General features: G+C 37.7%; 3 protein-coding genes across 3 annotated transcripts; all 3 read right to left on the reverse strand.

Annotated features, from left to right (window-relative positions):
• Positions 1 to 21: 21 nt before the first annotated feature.
• UBR1_2 (E3 ubiquitin-protein ligase ubr1) lies at positions 22 to 1596 on the reverse strand (the record flags this gene model as incomplete). The annotated part of the gene is made up of 2 exons (XM_064820131.1): positions 22 to 1333; positions 1391 to 1596. 2 exons carry the CDS (start codon positions 1594 to 1596, stop codon positions 22 to 24), a joined length of 1518 nt encoding a protein of 505 aa, XP_064684051.1.
• A 1895-nt stretch (positions 1597 to 3491) lies between these two features.
• Positions 3492 to 5372, reverse strand: ATC70_000721 (uncharacterized protein; the record flags this gene model as incomplete). The annotated part of the gene is made up of 8 exons (XM_064820132.1): positions 3492 to 3975; positions 4030 to 4192; positions 4240 to 4376; positions 4434 to 4525; positions 4576 to 4819; positions 4884 to 4963; positions 5026 to 5112; positions 5169 to 5372. The coding sequence occupies 8 exons, from the start codon at positions 5370 to 5372 to the stop codon at positions 3492 to 3494; spliced, it is 1491 nt and encodes a 496-aa protein (XP_064684052.1).
• Positions 5373 to 11496: 6124 nt separating this feature from the next.
• On the reverse strand, positions 11497 to 11913 carry ATC70_000722 (uncharacterized protein; the record flags this gene model as incomplete). The annotated part of the gene is made up of 1 exon (XM_064820133.1): positions 11497 to 11913. The coding sequence occupies one exon, from the start codon at positions 11911 to 11913 to the stop codon at positions 11497 to 11499; it is 417 nt and encodes a 138-aa protein (XP_064684053.1).
• Positions 11914 to 14553: the final 2640 nt, after the last annotated feature.

A 14553-nucleotide genomic window follows, 5' to 3' on the forward strand; every position in this document is an offset into this window, starting at 1 on the left:
GTGCAAAGCAGTATCAGGCATTTACTTGCGACGGACATCATTCAAGTCGATATCAGCCCAACCAAGCTCACGACCAAGCTGATCGATAGTCTTTTGCTTGGTTTCAGGAATGAAGATGAGGATAAAAGTACCAGCCAAAGCAGAAAGACCTGTGAAAATCAAGAAAACATAAGGACCACAAGCTGTTTGAAGAGCAGGGAAAACGAGACCAATAATAAAGTTACAGAGCCAGTTGATAGCCAATGCAACAGATGAAGCAGCAGAGACAGCATAGGTAGGGTAAACTTCAGAAGTGATAACAAAGGGAATCATGCCAAGACCAACGGCATAACAAGCGACAAAGATATAGATAGAGACCACTTGAAGAGCAGAAACGTCGAACCGCAAGCCAATGGTCATGAGAACAGACCAAATCATCATACCGTAGGCAGAGACAACCAACAAGATCTTACGACCCAAGCGATCAATCAAACCGAGACCCACAATGGTCATGACAATGTTAAGACCAGAGACACCAATAGTAACGTACTTTGCAACATCACCAAAGGAGTTTTCGAAAATGTTGGTAGAATAATACATGACAGCATTGATACCAGTTAATTGAGAGGAAGCGTGAACAACCATCATCTTCAAGGTCAAAACCATCAAACAACGGTTGGAGAACACTTCGCGAATAGACAAGGATTCTTCACCTTCAAAAGCGTCGTTGGATTCCTCGTTGGGAGCATTATCGAAACTGTCCTTGTCACCGAGTTCAGCTTCAGGAACAGCCTTCTTGTCGTTACCATCAGAACCTCCTTTAGTGAGAGACAAGATCATTTCAGAAAACTCTTCTTGGACGTCGCCATAACGAAGACGCATCAATTGAACACGAGCTTCATCAATACGGTTCTGAGAGATCAACCAACGGGGAGAACGAGCACAGAAAGGCAAACAGAGCATTTGAATGATGGCAGGACCTACAGTGATCACAACAACGATACGCCATCCGATAGCAGAGGAAAGACCAAGACCGATACATTCAATGATAATGATACCAATAGTCAAGAAAAGTTGGAGGAAAGAACCGAGAGCACCACGGTATTTAGAAGGGGATACCTCAGCAATGTACATGGAAATCACGACCGTCATGAAACCAGAGCCGATACCGACAAAGATACGGCCAACAGCAAATTGACCAGGTTCAGTAGAGAGAGAAAGCAAGATGGCACCGATAAAAAAAGTGGTATTCATGATGAGCATCGAATCACGACGACCATACTTTTGAGCCATCCAACCAGCAATCATAGCCCCTAAAAGACCACCGATAGCGTACATGCCAGTAGCAGTACCCCTATATCAAGGCAATGTTAGCATAAATTCAGCGCATTAAAGGTAGGTAAAAACTTACAAGATCCAATCGGACATTGGGATACATTGAGGCAAAGGTGAGTTGGGATAATATGTCACTGTACCAAATGGTACATCGGGACAATTTGTAAGAGATTTTGCTGGAATATTCAGAGCAGATGTATTGAAACCATTGTTGAGAGCACCAAGTGCAGAAATGGCAACACAAAATACCACAAAGGGTTTGAGTTTATCTCGAGATTCCATGATTTAATATATAAAAAAAAAAGAAGGATTTGTAATTGAGGCGGGAGAAAATTGGATAATCTTGAGAGTAAGCTACCCGCCTCTTTTATACAAAATGATCAGGAGAAGCTTATCCGATTTCACTTCAAGTGCCGTTTGGCGGAGGTATTCCTTTGTGCTTTGCTATTACATGTTGACATGGCAATCTGTCTTGGAATCCAAATGGGGTTTGCAATCCAACTCAAACATGGACACAAGATGAGGATCTTGAATTAGACATTCATCTCCAAGGAAACATGGCTTCTACATGTACAAGTAGCAGCGCTGTATGTACATATCTGGTTCTCTGTCCGCAGCTTTTTTCATCAGTATCAGGTTTCACTTGGTTGTTAATGCTGGACACCTCCAAATCCACTACAGAGAAGGTTGCTTTTAAGGGTTTTTCCAGCCAATCACGCCTGCTATTACTTATATTACAATTAAACATGGCAAATTGATCGAAAATCGTCATACGATCTTGTGCTCTCATTTGTTCTTTTTCTCAATGGCAAAATCATTTGCCCAATGTTGAAACGCGACATTGTGTTTAATCAGCACACTCCGTTTGACATGTTGAGCCAGCATTTCGATAAACACTATACTGTTCTTCCTAAAGAGAGTAATATGGTATGCTTATTGTTCTATGGCAGATTACCAATGCTTTTAATTTACCATTCTTCCCGTTCAAACGCCTTACAATGCATTCAGCTTTTTCCTGATTTGGTGAAACATATAATTATTATATTAGGAAGCGTAGTCTATTTTGACAGTTTGAACGTGGCCCATCACTTTACGGGTAGTCCCGAGTACGTTCCGCGCTCTTTGTATGTGAAATATTTAGGCTAGCAGAGATGTGGAAATATGAGGTGATGTATGTCCCTCTGTTGATGTCAGTGACATGATTATAAACCAACTTGTCGTGATTTTTTGCAATCGAGTTGACTTCAATCTATGTGCTTAACCGATTGATTTATTGTGCTACAATGATTATAGATGTCATTCATGGAAGGATGAATTATCTATACATCTAGACAGATATGACGACGGTACAGAGAAAAACTAACCCCTCGCTCCCCTCAAACGCTTCCTAAAACCAAGTGGCCCAGGGTTTTGGCAAAAAACAAATATTTATCCAAGACAAATACAACTAAACAAGTAATTCACAGCCATACTCACATATATTTTATCTCATGGTACTCTCGTTTTTATCATAGACCTTTTGCAATGGATCAAACAACACATAAACATTTAATTAATATTAATTCAGGAACAATGCAAACGGGAAACACTTGAAAGAGGTGGTGATTACTGCGTAGGGTTTTCCAAAGTTAACTGGAGAAGACGGGAAAATTTTGGCATTTGAGACTTTCTGTTTATGTAAGTAGTGTGTTATGCCGTATGAAGGTCAGAGGCTAGCAAGACATCATATATACCTTTCGGTAGAATGAAATCGGGGGGTAATTGCACCTATGAAAAGACATGACACATGGTATCTATCATCATTAATCCAACTTTTTTTTTTTTACTGAAAGCTGATATGGACAGAGAATGAAAAGGTGGAGATTCTTAAATTCAAGGGTCGAAACCACAAAAAAGGGTTTCATAAAGCACATATGACTTACGAATAAAGCGTTGTACCAGGGCTTTTCAAACTTTATTTTGTTTGTTCTTTGGTCATCTTCGTCATTAATGCGATGAAACTTTGTATATTCGATCCGCGGGATTATCGATAACGTTGGCATCGCAATGGTTGATGGCATACAGAAATCTATAGGAAACGCACACAAGTTTATAGGAGCAGTTTTTTTCACTTTTATTCACATAATTTATATACTGTATATACACTTGCACAAATGCAATGTTAAATACTTGTTGACTTAGTCATCATTGAATAATGGGTGTTGCAAATACTTTTGGAAGAGTGATAGCTCTGTATGAGCGGGTATATACTGTTCCTCTTCGCTTTCTTCTTGCGCATCCGCAGATTTTTCTTTGTAGTCTTGTTGAAACTCAACATCTTGCTCTTTCATATCCTCCATGTTGGTCTCATTTTGTTTAGTGCCATCACTAACCATATAGGCTTCCTCTTTGTAATCGCTCGAGCCGACCGTATCGCAAGAGTTTTCCATGTCTTGAGCCTCGCCTTGTACCAGTATCATATCATCTTGATTGCCAACCTCTTCCTTGCCATCGTCTTCTTTCTCCTCGTCGCTCTCGTCTGGCAAGTTCTTGATGGCTCGCTGCATGTATTTCTCAATATCAAAGTTGATTGCCTTTGCCAACGCCTTTAATTCTTTGTCATGCGAGCTTTTCAATAGTTGCTCTGCTGGACTCGATCGGTAAATGTCGCATATTTCCTGACTGATGAAGCGAATTAGTATCAAAATCTCTACCAAAGCCGTATTACATAATCACCTTATTGCTCTTTGAAAAATGTTCTTTTCAATCAACTTGACGAACCAAATTTCTGTATTGTTGTTCTCTAATTGTGCAATGAATATACGGCAGATTCTTTGGCTTTTGGATTCGAGTTTGAGCAATTCATCAATCTTGGTGGTAGTTTGCTTTTTTAAATGTTCTACAAAACATGAGCAACTAGAAAACAACAAATGAAACACAACTTACTGATACGTCTGCATGTCTTTACAAGGTATTGCTTGAGTCTCTCATCGGGTTTTAGGGATGGATTACACTCGTACAAGTGCAGGATGAATGGTTTACTCTTGAAATATTGATCGTCATGATTAAGTTCAAGCAGATATCTATGTATTTTTGTTATATATTGCTATACAATTGAAGACACTTGTTCAGCAACTTACGACAGCATAAAATAGTCTGGATTTTCTCTCAAGGCTTGCAATGATTTTGTGATCACTCTTTTCTTGCTGCTAACATTCACTGTATCCAGGAACTATACATGGGTGAGACATTTGTTAGATTCGGAAGGGCAAGATCACTTACAGTCAAGTACATATTCAACACTGTAACATCAAGGCTGTATACTTTGTGTGCTTCTGGGAGATACTTGTTTGCCGATCTTACTCTTTTCTCATATGTGCTTACATTGAAATCGTACACATCATGCTCGTCATCTTGAAAGTATGTCTCTGGCAGCTTTTGCTTTGCAATCTCCCATTGATGGTAAGCGCAGATCGCCAACTTTCGCAGTAGAATTGGATGGTGGAATACATGTCGCGGGTATAATCTACGTTGATCCAATATAGGTTTAGTTACATTGGTGAGATAAACTTCGATTTAAACACACTGACAATTCCATTTCTTCAAACGCTAGATCCCACTTCTCGCTAATCATCAATTGATCGATATAAGCATTGAAAGTCGTTGGAGCCTACAAAAACACATGATATGAGCACACAAGCAACGGCATCTCGCCTTTCTATCTATGAATACCAATTTTTCTGGAGATCCGATGTACACTGCCTTGAGGTAATCGGTCAAGTCATTCGGCGTTGTTTTGCTCACAATCTCTACACCCACCTACAACAACTAGTTTAGAAAAAGCATTGAAAATCACAAGAGATGAGTAGACCTACTTTCCAAATGTCTTCGATAGGGTATACTGCAGTCTTGATCATCTCTGAAAACAATTCTCGAGCTTCTGCATATTGTGCTCGATCCAAGAATTTTCTCAATTGTTCTTGGGCTCGACGTGCTGCTGCATTTTGCTCGATAGGAGGAGTATTGATGGCATACACTTTTGGCTGTGAGATATTGGATGCACGAGGCACCGTCCTCATTCGCTTTATTTTCGCCATTGTACCTATTGTATGATGTTCGATTAAAAAGAAAGATGAGTGAAAAGTGCTGAAAATGGAAGAGCTCTTCAAGTACAATCAATCAGAGTCACATGGATTTGACATTTCAGATGTCCCAGTGCAAATCAAGTCTTTTGATTCAAAATAAGATAACCAAACCTGCCAATATATCGCATTAGAATGACATTTTACCCTTTTGATGTTGAACATTGGGTACGTTTTTCGCCTCGATTTATCCAACAAAAACAATATAGATAAGCTTGCATGAGGAAATGTGAACTATGATTCTGTTTTCTTGCAAGTGAGTCAACTTACAAAATGGCTATAAAGCTTTGCTATGTCAAAAAAATTATACTATTGAAAGAATGAAAACTAATGAATGAAAAAACATTCAACAAACCTAGCAATTTGTAATATCCGTCTATAGTGGTAACCATTTGAAAAGCAACCGAACCGTCTTTAGTATATTCCATTCGTCTTATTACTTGTTAAAATTGGGTATGTTCATGAGCATAGCTGAATCATAAAGCTAGTTTTTTTCATCTTGGCTTTGGATATCTTAATACAGTCTATTTTTGACAAGATCTCTTGGCTTTGTGTTTGGCGTGGATGAATTTTCGCAATCAAAAAGATTTTTTATCTATTTGATTTGTAATGGCTTGTTGTTGCTCAAGGGAATGTTTGCGGGGTGCTACTTTTTACCTCATATCAGGTCCTGGATGTATAAAGCGATTTCTGGATTGGAGAATTGGAGAATTGGAGCTTGTACGCACAATTGCCCCGCGACGGCATATTCATGCTGCTGAGTACACAGTTCAAAAGCTTCTCCTCGATAGACTTAATCATAGAGCTCTCTATCGGCTCATGACTTTGGAAAATGGTAAAACTTTGGATTCGCATGAGTTCGATGTGTTGTACGTAAATGTCAACAGGATTCGAAAACCTATTCAAGGGAGCGGAAAATTGCAGCGCATCAGACTTCAGTAATGGTCTTTGCGCCATACAGCGTCATTTTTTCTGTATATACGTGACATTTGCTCCTGTTATCCTCGGTAGTCGTTCGCTCCTTTGATTGATACTGCTGTTTGATTTGATGGCTCAGCATCCAATGCTTCATAATCTCAGGCGTTCATTATCGCTATCATCAAAGAGATCGAATATGGGGTGAGGGTGGCAGAGATGTATGTAATTGAAGTTAGGGTTGTTTTATGTAATATACAAATGTGGGCTTGACGTTGATTTCGCGGCATGCCATAACCTCCTTAATAAATTGCTACTTTCAAGTTATCGACGAATACTTAATATGCTAATGAGGTATCCTTTCAAGAGCAGATAAATGTAGCTTGCTTTGTTTCACTCAATAAAGCCATTTGTATAAAGTCGTTTAACTCATCTACTGGGCAACCCTAACTTTCCAATAATCAAAAAGTTTCGCTTCATATAGATGCAACTCAGGTTTAATGTTGTACTGTGCTACTTGACACCTTGCATCAGATCTTGAATGCACAAAATGATTTTCAATGTCGAGTTTTGAGCCTTACAAAATAGAGTTTTGACGTATTGAAGCTAGGGCTCTGATAGTAGCATGTTGCCATAGCGAAATGTTGCTACAAAAACGACAGTGCAAGTAGATTTCATTTGAATGGGCGGTCGCTGATAACTGTGAAAAATTGATGCTATTCCAAATAAGCCAATGGTGAACCATGGCCTTCATATGCGAACTTGTTAATTACGAGTAATGGATCTATGGTTGCAATGTCATGAAACGTTATATTCAATACCGTTTGCTGATATCTTGCTTCATTGTGCTTTGCCAAAGACTTTAAGCTTTGCTGCGCATTTTACCAAAAGCAGAGAGCAGCTATTTTACGCCCTATGTTGGTGGTAAAGAACACTATTTATCAGGAAGATTATATGCCCCTTTTGAGGGGTTGCTAAACGTATAAAGGGTTTTCAATTGCTACATTAACTGTCAAATAATTAAGCGAGGATGTAGAGTAAATCAATATAAAAACAGTAGTATTTAGACATTACTATAAACTGTACGACTGCCAGCTCAACCAGATTTCTTCATATTATCAATTAAATTCGATCTTCTGCGTTTGTTCTACAGAATAAAACCTCGCTCGGGAACCTTATGTAGCACTTGCTATCAAAAAACGGTTTTTTAACCCTCGAATTGGAGTTTACAGTGGCGCAAATTTGATACACACGCCCTGTTTTTTTAAGGGCCAAAGCATAGAGAAAACAAGCTTAATTGTTTACAAGCTATATAGCATCACTTAAATGTGAGCTACCATTTGATGTTCATTTGAGCTCTTTGTCAAGTTACGTAGCTAATATAACTCTATTCGGAAACGTTTGACGATATTTCCGCCAACAAGCAGATGGTCATAAAATACAAAATTTTGAAGAAAATTATGAAGGGAGCGTACACTTAGGGCTAAAACTCTATCATAATAATAGATTTCCTGTAGAGCTATTGAATGGTTTTTATTGCATCTGAATATAGTGCGTTTTTACCAAGATATGACCAAAAAAGGGCTTCGTGCAAAATCATCGACTTTTCTTCAAAATCTGCTTGTGGGGTGTAAGGGAAAAATTGGGTGACCTTTTTTTGGTCAGGACAATATTGTCAATATTTCACGATAGAATTATGCCAGAGCTTCCAGTAATAGCTAATTCGATAGGAGATTTTTTGGTCTACAATGTTTAGTAATGCTTAACAAAATGTTTTGATGACAGATACAGATCAATCTTTAGAAAACAGTCAAAAAAATTGCAAAAACAATCGTATCAAATACCAGGTGAACAATGTACACCAGAGACTTGAAACAAATACCATTGTATTTTCCTTTAAATTCTTTACAAGCTTCATATAAGTTTGAAGGGGTGTTTACTATCAAGAAACGCGTAATGTTAAGGTCGATAGATTTTGGAATCCCACGAATCATCATTCAGAACAACATAAATTGAAGCTCCGTTTAGCCTTCGCATGTATACACTACACATGTATGCATTTGACCAAGCATTTTAAAAATCGGAGCGTACGAAAAGAGCCATATTAACTTCTTGTTGATTTTAAGTTATCAATAGATACTTGACATGATGAAGAATCTTGCCTTTAAGACTAGACAGTTGTAGCTTGCTTTGCTCGATTATAATAAGTCTTCCAATTTAATGCATGCATATTCCTCCGCTTAAAAATAGCATCTCCAATGTCGATTATCTCATGAAACAGGCATTTTCAATACCAGGTACTTAGTTAGGAGCTGACCCTATATCATTATTCTACAACATATTTTGATTTCAGGATAGTATTACAAGTTTGTAATACATAATGTAGCTGTATCTAATATCACTGTTATAAGCATGTGTCTTACCGTGTGGATCATAAAGTGGACATCTGATGCAACAAGCTCATTGCAGTAAAAAAGGGGTTAAAAAAGCAGGTAGAATACTGTGAAAATCCTTCTTTATTCGAAATTAGGATAATGTGCAATAAAATGTATATTTTACGTCTCTATTTATATTTGTGGAATTTGAGGCTTTACAGACTAAAATTCACGGAAAAAAAAGAATAAAAAAAACAGTAAAGTCAACTTGATAAAAGTATGCTTTATTATCAAACTGACAGGTGTAAAGTAAACTGAAGTCTCTCTACTGGCCAGGTAGATGATCCCTCTTATATACTCTAACAATGGATAAAAGTTCTATTAATTAGATTAACAAATAAGTCAACTCAGATCAATTAATGTCTAATCATGCTAAAAGACAACTCCAGCAAGCTAAACGTGATTTAGCTTTGCCTGGACGAATAATTAGACTCCCATCCAAAGTACCCTGATCTATCCTTTCTATAACGATAATTAATATCAATCTAATAGCATGTATCCGATAGGTACAGTATCCTTAGTCTTTACCAATAGTACATATCTGAGTGTATATCGCTGAGCATACATCTTTAGCATGTATCTGGATATATGGCATATCTATAGCATATCGTATGCATGTATATAGTATGTCTCATATATAGTACAAGTCTGTAGTACATAAAGTATCTGTAGCTAGTATCACGGATATAAGCATGTCTCTTATAGCGCGGATCATAAAGTGCACATCTGAAGCAACAAGCTCATATTGCATTAATCATGGTGCCTATCCAGATATGGCAAACATCCGTAGTCAATGTCGGAATGCAGATCATAGTGGATGTATTCCACAGGTTGTCTGCCCTTCGTGGTGAGATGCACACTATTATGGCTTAAAACCTTTGCCAAACAACCGCAATGTTGCATATAAGCATGCATCTTAGGCTACATTTACTTTCTCCTCAAGCCACGTTTACAGTGTAGCAACATTGTTGTGCCAGAAGGGCTACAACTGTCTATAAAGATTAAGGTTTTCTTGATGGGTAGATATGTCTGTGTTGTGCAACAACATGGACAAGCTATGATAAGTGAAGTGCATCTCAGCTATCTAAATACTGAGGTTCACCAGATGTGATAAGCGTTGTACAAGATAAATTGCTACTTTGGCATTCAGAATTTAGTATAAATAGAATAACTCTTGTCTTCATCAATAAATCTTTAGTTTTTGTGTCTGATCTTATTCAAATAAGTCTTTTCTTGTTTCTGTAATATTGAACATTTTTTATAAGCTACAAATTATAATCCATTTATTCTTTGTGCTTAACATTCTTATATGAAGCTCATCACTCAAAGTTGGGTTATTTCGATAATCATCTATTTCTTAGCTTCAAACCCATCCAATTTAAAGTATAGCTACACCAGCGTTTTTCTCGTTACAAATTGCTACAGAATTATGCTACTTTCAGAACTCAAGGAGTATTAATACTTCAAAGTCTGATTTTGGATAATACAAACCCTGAAATCGGAAACAGTTATTCGAAAACACTTTTATACATCCAAAATGTAATAGTATGGGGTAAAAGATAGCAAACCATGACACTGAGACATGTTGGGAATCAATCATACACGACGACGTATGCTTCGCAAGGCATATCGCATTGGGAGGACTTGGTACCTAGTGTACTGCTCTAGCTATATGACTTTTCTCACATAGTGAATTTATTAAAGAATATTCCTCGCATAAAACTGTGCGATAGATGTCAGATCGAATAATTGCATTTTGTCTTACTTTTGAATAAAGAAGAACTTAAATTGGATCTATTTGATACTCTTTTTATTACAAATACAAAATTACAATACAAGACAGATCAATAGGAAATCAACCAGTTGTAGCCCATCGTTGTTTCAACCCTGAGCCAATCAGATTGCTTGAAAACTCCGCTGACCTGAAAAAAATTTTGCGAGGGTTTCCCTCTGTTTTGATGTGAGGCAAAATTTTAAGCGCCGCTAGGTATACCAAATCTAGCCCTGTGCTGTCATTAAACTTCCCCCAGATGCTAGAGCATGCCTTACTTACACCACCTAGCTTTAGATTCTGGCGTTGAGACCCTCAATCATCACTAAAGTAAGTAGCGATAACCAAGTGGAGGCAGCCTATCCACCTCCTAGCCTCGGATAATGTCTTGTTGAGCTTCAGTGATAGGCACATCCACCACAACGTAATAAAGAGGTATGCTTCAAAAGAAACATAATAATAATAAAAAAAAGAAGAAAAGAACATACTACTATACTTCTATAGTAGTAGATGTAGGCAAAAAAAAAGAGACGCTCACACGAAGCGAGTCAAAGAAACGCATAACAAACACCACATCAAAGATGTTCAAAAAAGCTTCTTGTTGCTGTTGCAATATAAATGCATACATGAGCAACGTGCATGGTAGTAATAGTCGGATGTAAAGCAACATGGCATAAATACGCACAATTGCAAAAGCAGCAATGGTATTATAAGCTTGCAATGCAATGTAATGACTAATGTTGTTTCATGTAAAGCTACAGAGGAAACACTACCAAAAAAAGAAAAAGAAATAAGCGCAACAAGGCAAACATGATGAATGCATTATCACGATAAAGCAAGCAATAACACAAACGTTCAAAGAAGTATTATATTATTGTCACCAGAAGAAAAAAGATACTTACCACTTACCACAGCTACAGATAGACCAGAAGATACACAATCACCGGATATAGACCACAGAACGAGCATACAACAAAGAGAGTAGACCAGGAGCGACCAGATTAGCAGCAGCAACAACATCAGCAGTAATACCAGCACCATAATAGAAAGACCAAAAAACGAGTGACACCAGAGAGCGAGCAAGCACCAAAGACAGTAGACCAGGAAAGACCAAATTAGCAGCAGCAACACCAGCAGCAACACCAGCAGTAACACTATAGAAAACCGAAGAACAAGCGACACCAGAGACCAGCAGGCAAAGACTAAAGAAGCAGCCACTAGACATGATAAACCAAAGAAGCAGGCAGTAGAGATAGCAGAGTAATGGCAGCAGTACCCACGCCAAGTAGGCAAAAGAGTTATCAAAACCTAATAAACAAATACAGTTAGTGTTAATTCTACGCCTTCCAGTGCTCATTATCGAATAATACTTAATATATTTCACTTCAAAGAAGCAGTATCAAGTCTTCCTAACAGTACAACAGTGTTGTCAGAAGCTAGAGTGTTATTACCAATCAAACGGTTTCCAAAACCACCATGATTTAATGCTAAACGCGATTTGCAAAAAGGGCAAAAAAACGAGGGCATGGAAAAATAAGAGGGTACCCTATCCGACGTCACGACCAGTAGATTTAGTCTCAGTCTTGTGCCGTTGCAGCCTTAATCGCGGCAATTTAATTTGAAATTGTGCAGTGGTATGTTCGTGTTCAAACTTGACTTGATCTTACATCTTTTAAAGGTTTTCCCAAATTCGACTATGAAAACTGTCATTATAACACCCGACTTTCTAATATAACTTTAGAGGACTAAAGAAGCTGCATCGAATGATGTTAATTACATTCAGCTTTCTGACCGAAAATAATGAGCAATTTGCAAAAATATGAAAACAGGTTTTTGATGAATATGTCAAGATCTAACATATACAAGTCTCATAAAAACAGTTGTCAGTGTTGCGTTGCATCTTTACGATCAGTTTGGTTCGATATGTATCATAGGAAAAGTTGTCATTTCTGGGGTGAAAAACGCGATCATTTGATTTTTATGAATTCTCCCTTACTAGTACACACGAAAAAATGAAGATTTTCATGGATTTGCGATGACCCAAAAAAATTGAGATAAAGCATCAGTAAGTAAAGCGTGGACAAGGCGCAACGTTTGGCCTTATTCCAAGCGTCCACAACGCTTTGAGGCATGAGTTATTGGTGCTTCAAAATGGCTAAATTTGGACAAAATTTGACCAAAAAAAGACGTAGTAGTAGGTTGTGTTGACGAAAAAGTAAATAAATTAAAGCTCTTTCTGATGCCTCTGATGTTCTGCATTGTATGAAACTCAACACCTAAATAATTGACACTTGTATTCTAATTCTAAGGCTCAGATCTTTCTTTTGAAAATGCGCGGAAACAGTAGTTTTATAACTTGAGCGTCAATGGTATTATGCAAATTTGGATCTGACAACTAGTTCAGATTGAACGAATTGCTTATCAGGTGAGCAGGACACTGTTGATGACTATCAACAACGGAAGAGATGCCACGTCTAGCAATAAAATTAGACTTAAAGGCAATTATTCACAATGTTGGATATACACTCGTAATTCAAGAGAAATGGTTGATACCTGATGCAGTAAAAAAGGCTTGAAAAAAGCAGATAGAATAATACTCTTAAAATACCTTCTTTATTCGAAATTAGGATAATGTGCAATAAAAAGCATATTACTGTTGGGTTATTTTGTTGTTGATCTGATGGATCAACAAGAATGGTATTTCAATATATGGTTTTTGAATCATGCCTAAAGAATACCTCTTTATTATTGAGCATGTATCTTTTTTAGGTATCTTTATGTTAATTACAACACATTATTACAACAATACCGTTGACATTTACCTTAGAATATGTTGTCATCTCTTATTTTTAGAGCATTTAACCCTCGCTATCATCGTGCTAATACTATTATTATATATTACGAGCCTTTCAGCACTTCGGGTGGTTTCCTGACCTACGCTTCGCTTCGGTGGAAACCAACCTACGTTCAAACGGCTCGCGCTGCCGCGGGCCTTTGGCTAATATCCCAAAATTAATATAGCTAAAATGTTAGAAGAGGAACCCTGATTGTTGATTGATATATAATCACTAATCATATGAGTGTTTATGCTTCGGATGGTTCTCACCGAAGCGTAGCGAAGGTAGAGAACCAACCTGCGCAGCGGCAGCTCGTGCTACTGATTTCTCTTGCGTATTTTATCAAAATACTGCTACTTTCATTTTGACCCTCCACTTACACATAGTAACCCTTCATATTATCTGTGGATCTGATTCTTATGTGATGTTCTACATCCATATACACGTAACTACTTCATATACGGGCAAGCAGCATACTGGTATTCCCACTTTTTAGTCCTTAGTGTCCCTAATACAGCAAAATATGAGTGCATTTGAGCTGAATTTTCTTGCGTTCAAGGCCGTTTTAGATCGTCAGAATAGCCCCAAATGGTTGCTTTCATCTGGCAGTTACTTTCTGACACTTTTGCTCGACTTTTTGGGGACCAAAAAAACATGGTCAAAAATCGACCAAAAAGCATGAGGTATCCCTCATGGTTTTCATCGAAAATCAAACGATCGCATTTTTCATCTTGATAATGGAGACTTTTACTATGGTATATCTTGAATCAAAATGTTTCTATCAATCCAAAGCAACCTCTGAAATTATCTTTGTGGGACTTTGGTATGTAAAATTTCGACATTTTGGCCATAAACCTCTTTTCATATTTTTACAAACCATTTAATAAGTGTATTCAAAACATCTATTTTACTTAGTACCATTGGAAGCGCCTTGAAAAGTACTCCAGGAAAGCTTAAGGAAGCATGGGGTGATTATCATACTTCACTTAGTCGAATCTGCAAAAATAGCTCGATCGAGTCCAGAATCATTAAAGTTTGTCCAATCTGGAACAGACTAAAATTCTGGGTTTGAATTAATTTTGGCTGGTGGGGCCAGCTGGAAAACTCATGCCCTTTTCATAAGGCAATACAGTAGTAAATGCTCTTGAAGCGTATAGAAA

Source organism: Mucor velutinosus, assembly GCF_035048745.1.
Source record: "Mucor velutinosus strain NIH1002 chromosome Unknown tig00000041, whole genome shotgun sequence".
NCBI lineage: Eukaryota > Fungi > Mucoromycota > Mucoromycetes > Mucorales > Mucoraceae > Mucor > Mucor velutinosus.